General features: G+C 52.1%; 1 protein-coding gene across 1 annotated transcript in view; it reads left to right on the forward strand.

Moving 5' to 3' along the window:
• LOC137465726 (DNA replication licensing factor MCM7-like) overlaps positions 1-17,043 on the forward strand; it is a 39,742-nt gene extending 22,699 nt beyond the window's left edge. The window contains 14 exon segments of the mRNA XM_068177770.1: positions 580-696; positions 1,983-2,026; positions 2,029-2,078; positions 3,199-3,309; positions 3,974-4,054; positions 4,748-4,810; positions 6,339-6,405; positions 9,357-9,410; positions 10,403-10,509; positions 12,667-12,758; positions 14,524-14,568; positions 14,686-14,736; positions 15,429-15,546; positions 16,847-17,043. Coding sequence (XP_068033871.1) covers positions 580-696; positions 1,983-2,026; positions 2,029-2,078; positions 3,199-3,309; positions 3,974-4,054; positions 4,748-4,810; positions 6,339-6,405; positions 9,357-9,410; positions 10,403-10,509; positions 12,667-12,758; positions 14,524-14,568; positions 14,686-14,736; positions 15,429-15,546; positions 16,847-17,029 — 1,183 coding nt within the window. The 3' untranslated portion in view covers positions 17,030-17,043.
• Positions 17,044-17,735: the final 692 nt, after the last annotated feature.

Raw genomic sequence — 17,735 nt, forward strand, 5'->3', positions numbered from 1 at the left:
TAGTAGGTTTGAGGGGATTTTGGTGGATATTTATGGGAATTCTAAGGATTTGGGGTTTTGGGGTGGATTTTGGGTAGATTTGAGCGGATTTTGGTGGATTTTTTATGGGAATTTCTGGGATTCGGGGTTTTTGGGGCGGATTTTGGGTAGATTTGAGGGGATTTTGGTGGATTTTTATGGGAACTCTCGGGATTTTTTTATGGGAATTTCCGGGGATTCGGGGTTTTTGGGGCGGATTTTGGGTAGATTTGAGGGGATTTCGGTGGATTTTTATGGGAACTCTCGGGATTTTTTATGGGAACTCTCGGGATTCGGGGTTTTTGGGGTGGATTTGGTGGATTTTTATGGGAACTCTCGGGATCCGGGTTTTTGGGGCGGATTTTGGGTAGATTTGAGGGGATTTTGGTGGATTTTTATGGGAACTCTCGGGATTTTTTTATGGGAATTTCCGGGATTCGGGGTTTTTGGGGCGGATTTTGGGTAGATTTGAGGGGATTTTGGTGGATTTTTATGGGAATTTCCGGGATTCGGGGTTTTTGGGGCGGATTTTGGGGTTCCTGGCCTTCCTGAGCAGTTCAGTGCCCCCCAGACCCTCGGGGGGCTGCACTTCGCCCACGTCCGGCACGGGGGGCTCTTCTTCGGGGCCACCACCGAGGGCGACGCCTCGCCCTTCACCGTCGTCGAGTTCCTCAACAGGTAAACCCGCGGCTCCGGGGACTCCGGCGGCTCCGCGGCTCCGCGGCTCCGCGGCTCCGGGGACTCCGGGGACTCCGGGGACTCCGGCGGCTCCGGGGACTCCGGGGACTCCGGGGACTCCGGGGACTCCGGGGACTCCGGGGACTCTGGGGACTCCGGGGACTCCGGGGACTCCGGCGGCTCCGGGGACTCCGGGGACTCCGGCGGCTCCGGCAGCTCCGGGGACTCCGGCGGCTCCGGGGACTCCGGCGGCTCCGGCGGCTCCAGGAGCGTGGGGCGCTGGGGAAAGTGGGGGCAATTTTGGGGGACGGTTGGGGCTTTTTTGGGGATTTTTTTGGGGATTTTTCCCTGATTTTTTAGGGATTTTCGATTTTTTTTTTTTTTTTCGATTTTAGGGATTTTTCCCCGAAGATTTTTAGGAAATTTCCTGGGAATTTTGGAGGGGATTTTTAGGGAATTATTTTGGGAACCTTGGGGAGGAATTTGGGGGGTTTTGGTGGATACTTAAGGCATTTTTTAGGGATTTTTTTATGGGGTTTTTGGGAATGTTTGGGACGGATTTTGGACGGGAATTTTGGGAGATTTTTAAGAATTTTTGTGATTTTTTTCGGGATTTTTGGGATTTTTTTCCAGGATTTTTGTGATTTTTTTCAGGATTTTTGGGATTTCTTTTCCGTGATTTTTGGGATTTCTTTTCCAGGATTTTTGGGATTTTTTTCCAGGATTTTTGGGATTTTTTTCCAGGATTTTTGGGATTTCTCTTCCAGGATTTTTGGGAAATTTTTCCAGGATTTTTTGGAAATTTTTCCAGATTTTTGGGGTTTTTTTTTTTCCCAGCATTTCTGGGATTTCTTTTCAGGATTTTTGGGATTTCTTTCCAGGATTTTTGGGATTTTTTTTTCCAGGATTTTTGGGATTTTTTCCGTGATTTTTGGGATTTCTTCCAGGATTTTTGGGATTTTTTTCCAGGATTTTTGGGATTTCTTCCAGGATTTCTGGGATTTTTTTCCAGGATTTTGGGGATTTTTTTTCCAGGATTTTTGTGATTTTTTTTTTCCCAGGATTTTTGGGATTTCTTTCCAGGATTTTTGGGATTTCTTTCCAGGATTTTTGGGATTTTTTTCCGTGATTTTTGGGATTTCTTTCCAGGATTTTTGGGATTTTTTTCCGTGATTTTTGGGATTTCTTTCCAGGATTTTTGGGATTTTTTTTTCCGGGATTTCTGGGAATTTTCTGGGGGGGTTTTGGGAATTTTTGGGCTGGAATTTGGGGGTTTTGGTTCCCAGGCTGGTGACGCTGCTCCGGGATTTCTGCGGCCCCCTGAGCGAGAAAGCCTGGGAATGAACCTGGGACTGGTGGGGGAGCTGCTGGAGGAACTGGTGGTAACTGGGAGCATGGGAGGAACTGGGAGGGACTGGGAGGGAACTGGGAGGGAACTGGGAGCACTGGGAGGGAACTGGGAGGGACTGGGAGGGAACTGGGAGGGGATTTAGGGACACTGGGAGGGAACTGGGAGGGACTGGGAGCGACTGGGAGGGAACTGGGAGGGAACTGGGAGGGACTGGGAGGGACTGGGATGGACTGGGAGGGAACTGGGAGGGACTGGGAGGGACTGGGAGGGACTGGGATAAACTGGGATCGACTGGGAGAGGATTTAGGGACACTGGGATGGACTGGGAGTTACTGGGATGGACTGGGATGGACTGGGAGGGGATTTGGGGGCAATGGGATGAACTGGGAGGGAACTGGGAGGGGACTGGGATGAACTGGGATGGGCTGGGACCAAGTGGGAGGGACTGGGCGAGGACTTGGGATGGACTGGGAGGGGATTTAGGGACACTGGGAGGGACTGGGAGGGACTGGGATGGACTGGGATGAACTGGGAGGGGACTGGGATAAACTGGGAGGGGATTTAGGGACACTGGGAGTTACTGGGATGGACTGGGAATGGGACTGGGATGGACTGGGAGTTACTGGGAGTTACTGGGAATGGGACTGGGAGGGACTGGGAGTTACTGGGAGTTACTGGAATGGGACTGGGAGTTACTGGGAGTTACTGGGATGGACTGGGAGTTACTGGGAGTTACTGGGATGGACTGGGAGTTACTGGGAGTTACTGGAAGCTCCTTCGGGGGAGCTCTGGGGGTCCCGGGGCCATTTTGGGCCTCCTGGACCCCCCCAGATCCCTCAAAATCCCCCAAATTCCCGGACTTCCCCCCAGATTCCCAAATGTTCCCCCAGATTCCCGCATTTCCCACCAAACTCCAGGATTCTCCACCCAGATTCCCAAATTTTGCCCCAAATTCCCCGATTTCCCCCCAAATTCCCGGGATTTCCCCCAAATTCCCGGATTTCCCCCCAGATTCCCGGATTTCCCCCCAAATTCCAGGATCCTTGCCCCAAATTCCTGGATTCTCCACCCAAATTCCCAGGTTTTGCCCCCAGATTCCCAATTTTTCCGCCAATTCCCGGATTTCCCCCCGAATCCCTCCCAAATTCCAGGATTTCGGCCACATCCAGACCACGACTCCGGAAATCCTGCGGAGCCTGGTGCAGTCGGAGCCCGAGGCGCCCAAGCCCTTCAGCCTGCTGGACCTGGGCTCCGTGGGGCTGGTGGGTTCCCGGGAAAACCCCGGAATTCCTGGGAAAACCCCGAATCCCGGGAAGACACCGGAATTCCCGGAAAACCCCGGAATTCCCGGAAAACCCCGAATCCCGGGAAGACACCGGAATCCCGGGAAAACCCCGGAATCCCGGGAAAACCCCGGAATCCCGGGAAAACACCGGAATTCTGGGAAAACACCGGATTCCCGGGAAAACCCCGGAATCCCGGGAAAACACCGGAACTCCTGGGAAAACCCCAGAATCCCGGGAAAACCCCGAATCCCCAGGAAAACCCTGGATTCCCGGGAAAACCCGGAATTCCCGGGAAAACCCCGGAATCCCGGGAAAACCCCGGAATCCCGGGAAAACCCCGGATCCCCGGAAAACCCCGGAATCCTGGGAAAACCCCGGAATTCCTGAGAAAACCCCAGAATTCCCAGGAAAACCCCGGAATCCCGGGAAAACCCCGGAATTCCCGGGAAACCCCGGAATCCCCGGGAAAACCCTGGAATCCCTGGGAAAATCCCGGAATCCCCGGGAAGACCCCGGAATCCCCGGGAAAACCCCGGAATTCCCGGAAAAACCCCGGAATTCCCGGGAAACCCCGGAATTCCCAGGAAAACCCCAGAATTCCCAGGAAAACCCCGGAATTCCCGGATTCTGCTGTTTTCAGTTCGGGGCGGAGACGCAGCAGAGCCGGGTGGTGCCGGGGGGGGCGGCCTGCAGACCCCTCCCCCCAGCCAGGGGGGACCAGGTGGGAGCCGGAATTCCCGAAATTCCCGAAATTCCCGCCCAAAATTCCCAAAGTCCCCGAAATTCCCGCTCGGATTTGCTCAAAACCGGGAAAATTTTGCTCAGAATTCGCTCAAAATGTGACCCGGCGTCACCCCTGGGAACCCCCTGATGTCCCCAAGTTCCCAAAATTCCCGAAATTCCAGCCCAAAATTCCCAAAAAGCCCCCCCCCCGAAATCCACCAACAAATTAAAAAAAAAAAATCCCCAAGAATTCCGGAAAAATCCCTCAAAGAATCCCCAAATAGCCTCGAAAAATCCCCAAGAAATCCCAAAAAAATCCCCCAAAAATCCTGGAAAAAATCCCCAGAATTCCCCGTAATTCCATGAAAAAATCCCAATACAATTCCAAAAATTCCCCCCACAAAAAAAAAAAAAAAAAAAAAAAAAAAATCCCAAAAAAAAACCCCAAGAATTCCTCAAAAATCCTGAAAAAATTCCCCAAAAATTCCCGTAATTCCATGAAAAATCCCAGTATAATTCCAAAAACTCCCAACGAAAAAAATGCCCTAAAAATTCCCAAAAAAACCCTAAAAATTCCCCCAAAAAACCCTCGAAAATCCCTCCCAAAAAAACCCTAAAATTTGGGGAAAAAAAATCCCCAAAATCCCCGGAAATCCCAAAATCGCCCAAATTGAGCCCAAACCCTCCGCAGCCCCCCAGGTCCGAGCTCTTCGTGGACGTCGTCGAGCGCCTCTCGGTCGTCATCGCCGCCAACGTGAGTGCCAAAAACCCAAAAAAATCCAAAAAACCCAAAAACCCCCAAAAAAACGAAAAAAACAAAAAAAAAAACCCAAAAAACCCGAAAAAAACCCCGAAAAAACCCAAAAAACCCCCCAAAAAACAACAAAAAAACCCCCAAAAAACCAAAAAACCCCAAAAAAACCCCAAAAAAACCCCAAAAAAACCCCCAAAAAAACCCAAAAAAACCGAAAAAAACAAAAAAAAAAACCCCAAAAACCCCAAAATAACCCAAAAAAACCCAAAAAAAACCCCAAAAAAACCCCAAAAACCCCCAAAAAACCCCCCAAAAAAAACCCCCAAAAAACCCCAAAAAACCAAAAAAAAAACCCAAAAAAACCCAAAAAATCCAAAAAAAACCCCAAAAAACCCAGAAATACCCCAAAAAAAACAAAAAAAAAACACCCCAAATAAAACCCCAAAAAAACCCTAAAAAAAACCCCAAAAAACCCAGAAAAAACCCCAAAAAAAACCCCAAAATAACCCAAAAAAACCCCCAAAAAAAACCCCCAAAAAACCCCAAAAAACCCCCAAAAAAACCCCAAAAAAACCCCCCAAAAAACCCCAAAAAAACAAAAAAAAAAAACCCCAAAAAAACCCCCCAAAAAACCCAAAAAAACCCCAAAAAAAACCCCAAAAAAAACCCAACCCCCCCCCAAAAAAACCCAGAAAAATCTCAAAAAAACCCAAAAAAAACCCCCAAAAACCCCCAATAACCCCAAAAAAACCCAAAAAACCCAAAAAAAACCCCCAAAAAAACCCAAAAAACCCCAAAAAAACCCCTAAAAAACCCCAAAAAAACATTTAAAAAATCCTCAAAAAAACCCAAAAAAAACCCCAAAAAAACCCCCCCAAAAAAAACCAAAAAAACCCCCAATAACCCCAAAAAAACCCCAAAAAACCCAAAAAAACCCCCAAAAAAACCCAAAAAACCCCAAAAAAAACCCTAAAAAAACCCCAAAAAAAACCTTTAAAAAATCCTCAAAAAAACCCAAAAAAAACCCCCAAAAAAACCCCCCAAAAAAACCCAAAAAAAACCCAAGAAAACCCCAAAAAAACCCAAAAACCCCCCAAAAAAACCCAAAAAAACCCCAAAAAAACCCCAAAAAAACCCAAAAAAACCCCAAAACACCCCCAGAAAACCCAAAACCCCCCCCACCCAAAAAACCCCGAAAAACCAAAAAAAAAACAAAAAAAAACCCCAAAAAAACCCAAAAAAACCCCAAAAAAACCCCAAAATCCCCCCAAAAAACCCCCCAAAAAAACCCCCAAAAAAACCCCAAAAAAACCCAAACCCCCCCCCAAAAACCCCAAAAACCCCCCAAAAACCCCCAAAATCCCCAAATCCCCAAAATCCCCAAAAACCCCAAAATCCCCAAAACCCCAAAAATCCCCAAAAACCCCCCAAAATCCCCAAAAACCCCAAAAATCCCCAAAACCCCAAAAACCCCAAACCCGCCGAATCCCGGGGCTCGGGGCCGTGCCGATGGCGCCGATCCGCGCAGGGCTCCCCGCTGAAGGTCGACGTGCAGGGCGAGATCCGCCTCAAGTCCTTCCTGCCGCCCGGCGCCGGTGAACGCCCCGCGTCGGCCTTCGGTTTGGGGAAAACGGGAATTCGGAGTTTTGGGGAGAAAAAACGGGAATTCGGAGTTTGGGGAGGAAAAACGGGAATTCGGCGTTCGGTTTGGGGAGAAACGGGAATTTGGAGTTTGGTTTGGGGGAAAAACGGGAATTTGGAGTTTGGGGAGAAAAAACGGGAATTTGGAGTTTGGGGAGAAAAAACGGGAATTCGGCGTTTGGGGAGAAAAAATGGGAATTCAGTGGTTTGGGGAGAAAAAACGGGAATTCGGCGTTTGGGGAAAAACGGGAATTCGGCGATTGGGAGAAAACGGGAATTCAGTGGTTTGGGGAGAAAAACGGGAATTCGGCGTTTGGGGAAAAAAACGGGAATTCGGCGTTCGGTTTGGGGAAAAATGGGAATCGGCGTTTGGGGAAAAAAACGGGAATTTGGAGTTTGGGGAGAAAAACGGGAATTCGGCGTTCGGTTTGGGGAGAAAAACGGGAATTTGGAGTTTGGGGAGAAAAAACGGGAATTCGGAGTTTGGGGAGAAAAAACGGGAATTTGGAGTTTGGTTTGGGGGGAAAACGGGAATTCGGAGTTTGGGGAGGAAAAACGGGAATTTGGAGTTTGGGGAGAAAAAACGGGAATTCGGAGTTTGGGGAGAAAAAAACGGGAATTCGGAGTTTGGGGAGAAAAAACGGGAATTCGGCGTTTGGTTTGGGGGAAAAAAACGGGAATTTGGAGTTTGGTTTGGGGGAGAAAAACGGGAATTTGGAGTTTGGGGAAAAACGGAATTCGGCCTTCGGTTTGGGGGAAAAAAACGGGAATTCGGTGTTTGGGGAAAAAACGGGAATTCGGCGTTAGGGGAGAAAAAACGGGAATTCGGCGTTAGGGGAGAAAAAACGGGAATTCGGCGGTTTGGGGAGAAAAAACGGGAATTCGGTGTTTGGGGAGAAAAACGGGAATTCAGTGGTTTGGAGGAAAACGGGAATTTGGAGTTTGGGGAGAAAAACGGGAATTCGGCGTTCGGTTTGGGGAGAAAAAATGGGAATTCGGCGTTTGGGGAGAAAAACGGGAATTCGGCGTTCGGTTTGGGGGAAAACGGGAATTCGGCCTTCGGTTTGGGGGAAAAACGGGAATTCGGCGTTTGGGGAGAAAAACGGGAATTCGGCGTTCGGTTTGGGGGAAAACGGGAATTCGGCCTTCGGTTTGGGGGAAAAACGGGAATTTGGAGTTTGGGGAGAAAAACGGGAATTCGGCGTTTGGCGAAAAATGGGAATTCAGCGGTTTGGGGAGAAAAACGGGAATTCAGCGTTTGAGGAGAAAAACGGGAATTCGGCATTCGGTTTGGGGAGAAAAAAGGGAATTCGGCGTTTGGGGAGAAAAAACGGAATTTCGGCGTTTGGTTTTGGGAAAAACGGAATTTCAGCGTTTGGGGGGAAAACGGGAATTCTGGAGGGGAATCACTAAAAGCTGGGGGTGGAACACAACCTGGGGAAGGAAAAAATCGGAATTTTGGGAGGAGAAGTGGAAATTTTGGGGGGAAAATTCCAAATTTTGGGGGGAAAATTCCAAATTTTGGGGGGAAAATTCCAAATTTTGGGGGGGGGGGCGTTGGGCTTTGGGGTGGGACCCAAAATCTGGGAGGTTTTGGGGGGAAAAAAATCCAAATTTGGGGGAAATTCCCATATTTAGGGGATTTCCGGGGGGGAAAATGAGAATTTGGGGAGGAAAACCCGAATTTGGGGGGAACTGGGGAGGAAATCCCCAAATTGTGGGTATTTTGGGGGGAAATCCAAACTTTTGGTGGCATTTGGGGGGAAATTTGAGGAATTCCCCAGAATTCTGGGGGAATTAAAGGGAATTTTGTGAGGGGAAAAGGGTCCTGGAAGGGGAAGCGTGGGCGGGAAAAGGGATTTGGGGGAATTTTGGGGGATTTTGAGGGGATTTTGGGAGTCCTGGAATGATTTTGGAGGCTCCCAAAAATTTGGGAGGAATCTTGAGGGAATTCGGGCGAATTTAGGGAGAAATAAAGGGAATTTCGTGAGGGCTGAAGGGTCCTGGAAGGGGAAAAAAAGGGCGGGAAAAGAATTGGGGGAATTTGGGGGATTTTAGGGGGAATTTTGGGGGATTTTGGGGGATTTTGGGAGTCCTGGAATGATTTTGGAGGCTCCCAAAAATTTGGGGGGAATTTTGAGGGAATTTGGGGAGTTTTAAAGGGAATTCCATGAGGGGGGAAAAAGGTCCTGGAAGGGGAGAAAAGGGCGGGAAAGGGGAATTTGGGGGAATTTGGGGGATTTTGAGGGAATTTGAGGGATTTTGGGGGAATTTGGGGGGTTTTGAGGGAATTTGGGGGGTTTTGGGGGAATTTGGGGGATTTTGAGGGGAATTTGGGGGGTTTTGGGGGAATTTGGGGGGTTTTGAGGGAATTTGGGGGATTTTGGGGGGTTTTGAGGGAATTTGGGGGATTTTGGGGGAATTTGGGGGGTTTTGAGGGAATTTGGGGGATTTTGGGGGAATTTGGGGGATTTTGAGGGGAATTTGGGGGGTTTTGGGGGAATTTGAGGGAATTTGGGGGATTTTGGGGGAATTTGGGGGATTTTGAGGGGAATTTGGGGGGTTTCTGGGGGAATTTGGGCGGTTTTGAGGGAATTTGGGGGATTTTGGGGGATTTTGAGGGAATTTGGGGGATTTTGAGGGGAATTTGGGGGGTTTTGGGGGAATTTGAGGGAATTTGGGGGGTTTTGGGGGAATTTGGGGGGTTTTGAGGGAATTTGGGGGGTTTTGAGGGATTTTGGGGGAATTTGGGGGGTTTTGAGGGAATTTGGTGGGGTTTTGAGGGGATTTTGGGGTCCAGGAGCTTCGGGAGGGTCCCAAAAATTTGGGGAGGGTCCCGGGTGGGTTTTTCTGGGGGGTCCCGGGTGGGTTTTGGGGTCCCTGACCCCCTCCTTTGTCCCCCCAGAGCTGCGGATCGGCCTCACGGAGGAATTCTGTGTGGGAAAATCGGAGCTGAGGGGTGAGACCCCCCCCAAATTCCTGAGGACCCCAAAATCTTCCCCAAAATCTTCCCCAAAATCCCCTCCGGGAGCACAAATCCCAAAATTCCACAAAAAAAAATCCCAATTCTGCCCAAATCCACCTTTTTTCCCCTTCCAGGACCCTCTTTCCTCACAAAATTCCCTTTAATTCCCCCAGATTCTCCCAAAATCCCCCGAAATTCCCCCAAATTTTCCCAAGATCCCCCCACAATTCCCAAATTCTCCCTTTCCCGTCACCTTTTAACCCCTTTTTATCCCCCCAAAAATTCCATTTTCCCCTTTTCTCCCCTTTAAATTCACTTTAAACGGCCCCAAACCCCCTCAGGCCCCCCCAGAATGTTCCGGAATTCTCTGGAATTCTCCAGAATTCCCAAACTTTCCCCTTCCCGTCACCTTTTAACCCCTTTTACCCCCCAAAATTCCATTTTTTCCGCTTTAAACCCACTTGAAGCGGCCCCAAACCCCCTCAGGCCCCCCCCCGAATGCTCCGGAATTCTCTGGAATTCTCCAGAATTCCCAAACTTTCCCCTTCCCATCACCTTTTAACCCCTTTTTACCCCCCAAAATCCCATTTTCTCCCCCCAAAACCCACTTTAAACGGCCCCAAACCCCCTCGGCCCCCCCCCCCCAATGCTCTGGAATTCTCTGGAATTCTCCAGAATTCCCAAACTTTCCCCTTCCCGTCACCTTTTAACCCCTTTTTACCCCCCAAAATCCCATTTTTTCCCCCAAAACCCACTTGAAGCGGCCCCAAGCCCCCTCGGGCCCCCCCCGGATGCCGCGGAATCTTCCGGAATTTTCGGGAATTCCCGACCTTTCCCTCTCCCGTCGCCGTCCAGCCCCGCTTTCCCCCCCCAAAGCCCCATCCGCCCCCCGTCCTCGCCCCGAGGCCGCGCTGTAAGGGGCCGCCAGCCGCCCGCCGGCATTCCCGGCAATGCCGGCATTCCCGGCAACGCCGGCATTCCCGCAGGGTACGGCACGCCGGTGCGGGTGGACGAGTGCTCCTTCCACAGCGGCGTCAGCCTGGCCGAGTTCGGCGCCGGGCGCGTGCTGCGCCTCTGCCCCAACCCCGGCCAGGTGCCTGCGCCGCGGGGCTGCCGGGACTGCCGGGATAACGGGATAACCGGGATAACTGGGACAACCGGGACAGCCGGGATAACTCGGATAGCCGGGATAACCGGGATAACGGGGATAACCGGGACAATGGGGACAGCCGGGATAACGGGATAACCGGGATAACGGGGACAGCCGGGATAACTCGGATAACCGGGATAACGGGGACAGCCGGATAGCCGGGATAACCGGGATAACGGGGACAATGGGGATAACCAGATAGCCGGGATAACCGGGACAACGGGGACAGCCGGGATAACCGGGAGAGCCGGGATAACTCAGATAGCCGGGACAGCCGGGAGAGCCGGGATAACCGGGATAACGGGGATAACCGGGAGAGCCGGGAGAGCCGGGATAACTCGGATAACCGGGATAACGGGGACAGCCGGGATAACTTGGATAACCGGGATAACCGGGATAGCCGGGATAACCAGGATAGCTGGGACAACCGGATAGCTGGGATAACCGGGATAACGGGGACAATGGGGATAACCAGATAGCCGGGATAACCGGGACAACGGGGACAGCCGGGATAACGGGGATAACCGGGATAACGGGGATAACCGGACAGCCGGGATAACCGGGACAGCTGGGATAACCAGGATAACCAGGAGAGCCGGGATAACCGGGACAACGGGGATAACCGGGATAACGGGGACAGCCGGGATAACTGGGACAATGGGGATAACCGGGATAATGGGGATAACCGGATAACCGGGAGAGCCGGGATAACAGGGATAACCGGATAACCGGGATAATGGGGATAACCGGATAGCCGGGACAGTGGGGACAGCCGGGATAACTGGGACAACGGGGATAACCGGACAACCGGGACACCCGGGATAACGGGGATAACCGGGACAATGGGGATAACCGGGACAGCTGGGAGAGCCGGGATAACCGGGATAACCGGATAGCCGGGATAACGGGAATAACCGGGACAGCCGGGATAACCGGGAGAGCCGGGGAATGGGCTGGGGGGAAAAAATGGGGTTTGGGGGAATGAAATGGGAATTGGAGAAAAAATGGGAATTTGGGGGAAAATGGGAATTTTGGGAAATGGGTTTGGGGAAAAAACGGGGTTTGGGGGAAAATGGGAATTTTGGGGGGAAAATGGGATTTTGGGGAGAAAAATGAGATGTTTGGGGGTTTTTAAGGGAGAAATGGATTTTTTTTGGGGGGGGAAAATGGGATTTTTTTGGGAAAACTGGGATTTTTTGGGGGGGTTCAAGGGAAAAATGGGATTTTTTGGGGGGAAAGTGGGATTTTCGGGGTTTTTTTTGGGGGGGGATGGGATTTTGGTTTTTTTTTTTATGGGGAAAAACGAGGTTTGGGGGGTTTCATTCAGGAAAAACGGGATTTTTGGGGGGGAAAACGGGGTTTTTGGGGCAGTTTTGGGTTTTCTGGGGAGATGCCGAGTGCAGCCTGTGGATTTCCAGCCGGAATTCCTGCCCCGTCCCCCAACTCCCGGGGTGACCCTGAGCCGCCGGGGTTCCGGGGGATTCCGGGGGGATTTCGGGGAATTCCGGGGGATTTGGGGGGATTCCAGGGAATTCCGGGGGATTTGGGGGGATTCCGGGCGCTGTGTGCATTTCGGGGGATTTTGGGGGATTTCGGGGGGATTCCAGGGGATTTTGGGGGATTTCGGGGGATTTCAGGGAATTCCGGGGGGATTCCGGGGGATTCCGGGGGGATTTCGGGGGATTTCAGGGAATTCCGGGGGGATTCCGCGGGATTCCGGGGGAATTCCGGGGGATTCCAGGGAATTCCGGGGGATTTCGGGGGGATTCCGGGGAATTCCGGGGGGATTTGGGGGGATTTCAGGGAATTCCGGGGGATTTGGGGGGATTTCGGGGGAATTCCGGGGGATTCCGGGGGATTTCAGGGAATTCCGGGGGGATTCGGGGGGGATTTCAGGGAATTCCGGGGGATTTGGGGGGATTTCAGGCAATTCCGGGGGGATTTCAGGGAATTCCGGGGGGATTTCGGGGGAATTCCGGTGGGATTTCGGGGGATTTCAGGGAATTCCGGGGGGATTTCGGGGGGATTCCTGGGGATTCCAGGGAATTCCGGGGGATTCCGGGGGATTCCGGGCGCTGTGTGCATTTCGGGCTCCCCCAGATGACGCTGATGCAGTACCAGGTGGAGGACGAGATCCCGGCGCCGCTCCCGTTCCGCCTCTTCCCCAGCGCCGAGGCCGAGCCCGGCGGCAGGTGCGGAGCGGCGCGATTGGGGTTCGGGGTTTGGGGTTCGGGGTTTGGGGGTCTGGGATTTTGGGGGATTTGGGATAGGGGATTGGGGCTTGGGGTTGGGGTTCGGGGATTGGGGATTTGGGATTTTGGGGGTTTGGGATGTTGGGGGATTTGGGATTGGGGATTGGGGATTGGGGTTCGGGGTTTGGGGTTCGGGGATTGGGGGTTCGGGGTTTGGGGTTCGGGGATTGGGGGTTCGGGGTTTGGGGGTTTGGGATTGGGGGATTTGGGATAGGGGATTGGGGTTCGGGGATTGGGGTTCGGGGATTGGGGTTCGGGGATTGGGGGTTCGGGGTTTGGGGGTTTGGGATTGGGGGATTTGGGATAGGGGATTGGGGTTCGGGGTTTGGGGTTCGGGGATTGGGGTTCGGGGTTTGGGGGTTTGGGATGTTGGGGGATTTGGGATTTGGGGTTTGGGATTTTGGGGTTTGCGATTTGGGGTTGGAGATTGGGATTTGGGATTTTGGGATTTTGGGATTTTGGGATTTGGGGCTTGGGCTTGGGGTTCGGGGTTTGGGGTTCGGGGTTTGGGGGTTTGGGATGTTGGGATTGGGGGATTTGGGATAGGGGATTGGGGCTTGGGGATTGGGGTTTGGGGTTTGGGGATTTGGGGGTTTGGGGGATTTGGGATTTTGGGGGGATTTGGGATAGGGGGATTTGGGGATGGGGATTGGGGATTTGGGATTGGGGTTTGGGGATTTGGGATTTTGGGGGATTTGGGATTTGGGGATTTGGGATTGGGGATTGGGGTTTGGGGTTCGGGGATTGGGATTTGGGATTTTGAGATTTTGAGGTTTGGGATTTGGGGATTTGGGATTTGGGATTTTGGGGGGGTTTGGGATTGGGGGATTTGGGGATGGGGATTTGGGATTTGGGGTTTGGGGTTTGGGGTTTGGGATTTGGGATTTTGGGGGATTTGTGATTAAGGGATTTGGGGATTTGGGGATTTGGGGATTTTGGGATTTTGGGGATTTGGGGGAATTTGGGGGAATTTGGGATTGGGGATTTGGGGTTTGGGATTTGGGGATTTGGGGATTTTGGGGATTTGGGGATTTTGGGGGGAATTTTTGGGAATTTTTTTTTTCCTTGGTTTTCTGGGGATTTTTTTTCCGTTTTTTTGGGATTTTTTTTCCAGTTTTTTTGTGGATCTTTTTTTGGGGAATTTTTTCTGGTTTTCAGGCTTTTTTGGGGTTTCTTTTAGTGATTTTTTTTATAGGTTTTTTTAAGTTTTTTTTTTTTTACTTTTAGAGATTTTTTTGTTTGTTTTTTGGGGGGATTTTGTTTGGATTTTTTTCCTGGTTTTTGTGAGATTTTTTTTTTTAATTTCCTGGTTTTTTAGGATTTTTTCGGGAATTTTTTTAGTGATTTTCAGGGATTTTTGGAGGATTTTTTCTGTGGTTTTTTTGGGAATTTTTTCTTTTTTTTTTTTAATTTTTGGTATTGACAGGGACTTTTTCTGTTTTATTTTTTTTTTTTTTGGTTTTTGGTGACTTTTTGTGACTTTTGGGGTGATTTCTGGGGATTTTTCCAGACTTTTTGGGATTTTTCCCCAATTTTTAGGAATTTTCCCTCATTTTTGGCCCAAATTTTCAGGAGCATCCCGAATTTTGGGTTTTTTGGGGGGGAGTTTCCCATTCCCCAGCCCCCTGAGGGAATTCCCAATTTTTTTGGGGGATTTCCCTCCCAAATTTCCAGGAATTTTTCCCAATTTTTGCCTTTTCCCCAGGATCCGCCTTTATTTGAAGCTCCGCTGCGACCTCCCCCCGAAGAGGTGAAATTTGGGGAAATCCGGGAATTTCTGGGAGAATCCCAGAATTTTCAGCCCCCTGGGGCTCCCGAAATTCCCAAATTTTCCCAAAATTCCCAAATTTTCCCCAAAAAATCCCAGCCAAGCCATCAACGTCCGCCTGCAGCTCCCGGTGCCCAAAGGCGTCTCCAGGTGGGGAATTTTGGGGAATTTCGGGGAATTTTGGGGATTTGGGGACTCTGGGGGTGAATCCCAAATTTTGGGTGGAGTTAGAGGGAATTTGGGGGGAATTTGGGGGGAATTTGGGGGGAACTTAGGGTGAATTTGGGGTGAATTTGGGATTTGTGGGAATTTTGGGTGGAATTTTGGGGTTGAATCCCGGATTTTGGGGCGGAAACCGAGGGAAATTTGAGGGATTTGGGGGAACTTTGAGGAATTTTGGGTGAATTTTCGGGACTCTCAGGAGGATTTTTGGGAATTTTGGGTTTGGGGGTGGAATTTTGGGGTTGAATCCTGAATTTTGGAGCAGAATCTGAGGGAATTTTGAGGGATTTGGGGGGAATTCTCAGGGAATTTGTGAATTTTTTTGGCAATCTCGAGGGGATTTGGGGGTTTGGGGCAGAATTTTGGGATCGAATCCCCAATTTTGGGAATTTGGGGTGGAATTTTGGGATTTGGGGTGGGATTTTGGGATGGAATCCCAAATTTTGGGGCGGAATCTGAGGGAATTTTGAGGGATTTTGGGGAATCTTGAGGGGACTTTTGGGGATTTTGGGAATTTGGGGTGGGATTTTGGGATGGAAACCCCGAATTTTGGGATTTGGGGGGGAATTTTGGGATTTGGGGGGGAATTTGGGGACGGAATCCCGAATTCTGGCCCCCAGCCTCTCCCAGGAGCTGAGCAGCCCCGACCAAGCGGCCGAGCTGGATTTGGGCTCCCGCTGCATCCGCTGGGAAATTCCCAAAATCCAGGGCGGGTCCCAGCTCTCCGCCCTCTTCAAGGTGGGAATTCCCCAAAGATTCCCAGAAATCCCCCAAAATTCCCCCACAAAAATCCCCCAAAATTCCCCCCAAAAATCCAAAAAATATCCCCTAAAATGTCCAAAAAATCCAAAAACTTCCCAAAAACCCCCAAATATCCCCCACAGATCACAATAATTGCCAAAAAAAAACCCGTAACGTTCCGGAAATTGGGGTAGAATCCCCAAAAACTGCCCCAAAAAATCGCCGGGCGCGGCGCCCGAAGCTGGGCCCCGCCCACGGCTCCTTGGAGCTCCCAAAACCCCAAAAGAGCCCCAAAAAAATGCCCGAAAACCCCGAAAGAATCCCCCAGAACTCCCATGAATTCCCAAATATCCCCCCAAACACACCTAGAAATCCCAAACAATGAGAAATGATCCCAAAAATTCCCCAAGAAGCCAGAATAAATCCCCCCAAAATCCCAAAGAGCCCCCAGAAATTCCCCAAAAAGAACCCAAAGAATCACCAGAAAACCCCAAAAAGCCCCCAAAGAGACCCCAAAAATCACCAGAAAACCCCAAAAAGGCCCCAAAGGGACCCCAAAAAGAACCCCAAAAGAACCCAAAGAATCCCCGGAAAACCCCAAAGAGACCCCAAAAAGAACCCCAAAAGAACCCAAAGAATCCCCGGAAAACCCCAAAAAGCCCCCGAAGGGACCCTAAAAGGACCCCAAAAATCCCTGGAAAACCCCAAAAAGCCCCCAAAGGGACCCTAAAAGAACCCCAAAAATCCCCAGAAAACCCCAAAAAGCCCCCAAAGAGAACCCAAAAGGACCCCAAGAATCCCCGGAAAACCCCAAAGAGCCCCGAAGGGACCCCAAAGAGAACCCCAAGAATCCCCGGAAAACCCCAAGGAGCCCCCGGGGGGACCCCAAAAGGACCCCAAGAATCCCCGTAAAACCCCAAAAAGCCCCCAAAAGGACCCCAAAGAGACCCCAAGAATCCCCAAAAAACCCCAAGGAGCCCCCGGGGGGACCCCAAGAATCCCCGTAAAACCCCAAGGAGCCCCCAAAAGGACCCCAAAGAGACCCCAGGAATCCCCGTAAACCCCAAGGAGCCCCCAAAAGAACCCCAAAATGACCCCAAAAATCCCCGGAAAACCCCAAAAAGCCCCCAAAAGGACCCCAAAAGAACCCCAAGAATCCCCGTAAAACCCCAAGGAGCCCCCGGGGGGACCCCAAAAGGACCCCAAGAATCCCCGTAAACCCCAAGGAGCCCCCGCAGGGCCCCAGGTCCCGCGGGGCGCCGGCAGCGCCGTGACCGCGGGCGCCGGGCCATTGCAGCTGGAGGCGGCGGCGCCGGGCCGCGCGTGGCGCCTGGAGCTGGGCCCCGCGCACGGCGCCTTCGAGCTCCCGGGCCACTCGTGCTCCGGGCTCCGCGTGCGCTTCCTGCGCCTGGCGGGGCCGCCGGGGCCGCGCTGGGTGCGGTACCTGACGCACAGCGACTCCTACGTGCTGCGCCTCTGAGACCCCCGAGACCACCGAGACCACCCAGACCCCACTGAGACCACCGAGACAGACCCCCCAGACCACCGAGACCAACGAGACCACCGAGACCCCCCAGACCCACCCGAGACCACCCAGACCCCCGAGACCCCACTGAGACCACCGAGACCAACCCCCGAGACCCCCCTGAGACCCCCCAGACCTACCCGAGACCACCGAGACCACCGAGACCGACCCCCGAGTCACCCCGAGACTGAGACCTCCCAAGACCGACCCCCGAGACCCCCGAGACCGACCCCAGAGACCCCCGAAACCGCCGAGACCACCAAGACCCCCGACACCCCCCGAGACCGACCCCCGAGACCCCCGAGACCGAGACCCCCGAGACCCCCCAGACCCCACTGAGACCCCCGAGACCGAGACCCCCCAAGACCCCCCAGACCGAGACCCCCGAGACCGAGACCCCCGAGACCCCCCAGACTCCACTGAGACCCCCCCAAGACCGCTGAGACCCCCCGAGACCGAGACCCCCCGAGACCCCCGAGACCCCCGAGACCCCCGGCGGCGCCGTCGCGGTTCCACCGGGCGGGAGATCCAGGGTTCTGCTCCCGAAATTGTGCGGGAAGAGCGGGGAGCCGTGGGGAGCCCGAAATATTCGGGGAAGATCCCAGAATTCCCACAGAATTCCAGCGAAATTCCCGAAGGAAACGGCCCAGACGTGACGGAG

This window comes from Anomalospiza imberbis, unplaced genomic scaffold, assembly GCF_031753505.1.
Source record: "Anomalospiza imberbis isolate Cuckoo-Finch-1a 21T00152 unplaced genomic scaffold, ASM3175350v1 scaffold_105, whole genome shotgun sequence".
In the NCBI taxonomy this organism is placed as follows: domain Eukaryota; kingdom Metazoa; phylum Chordata; class Aves; order Passeriformes; family Viduidae; genus Anomalospiza; species Anomalospiza imberbis.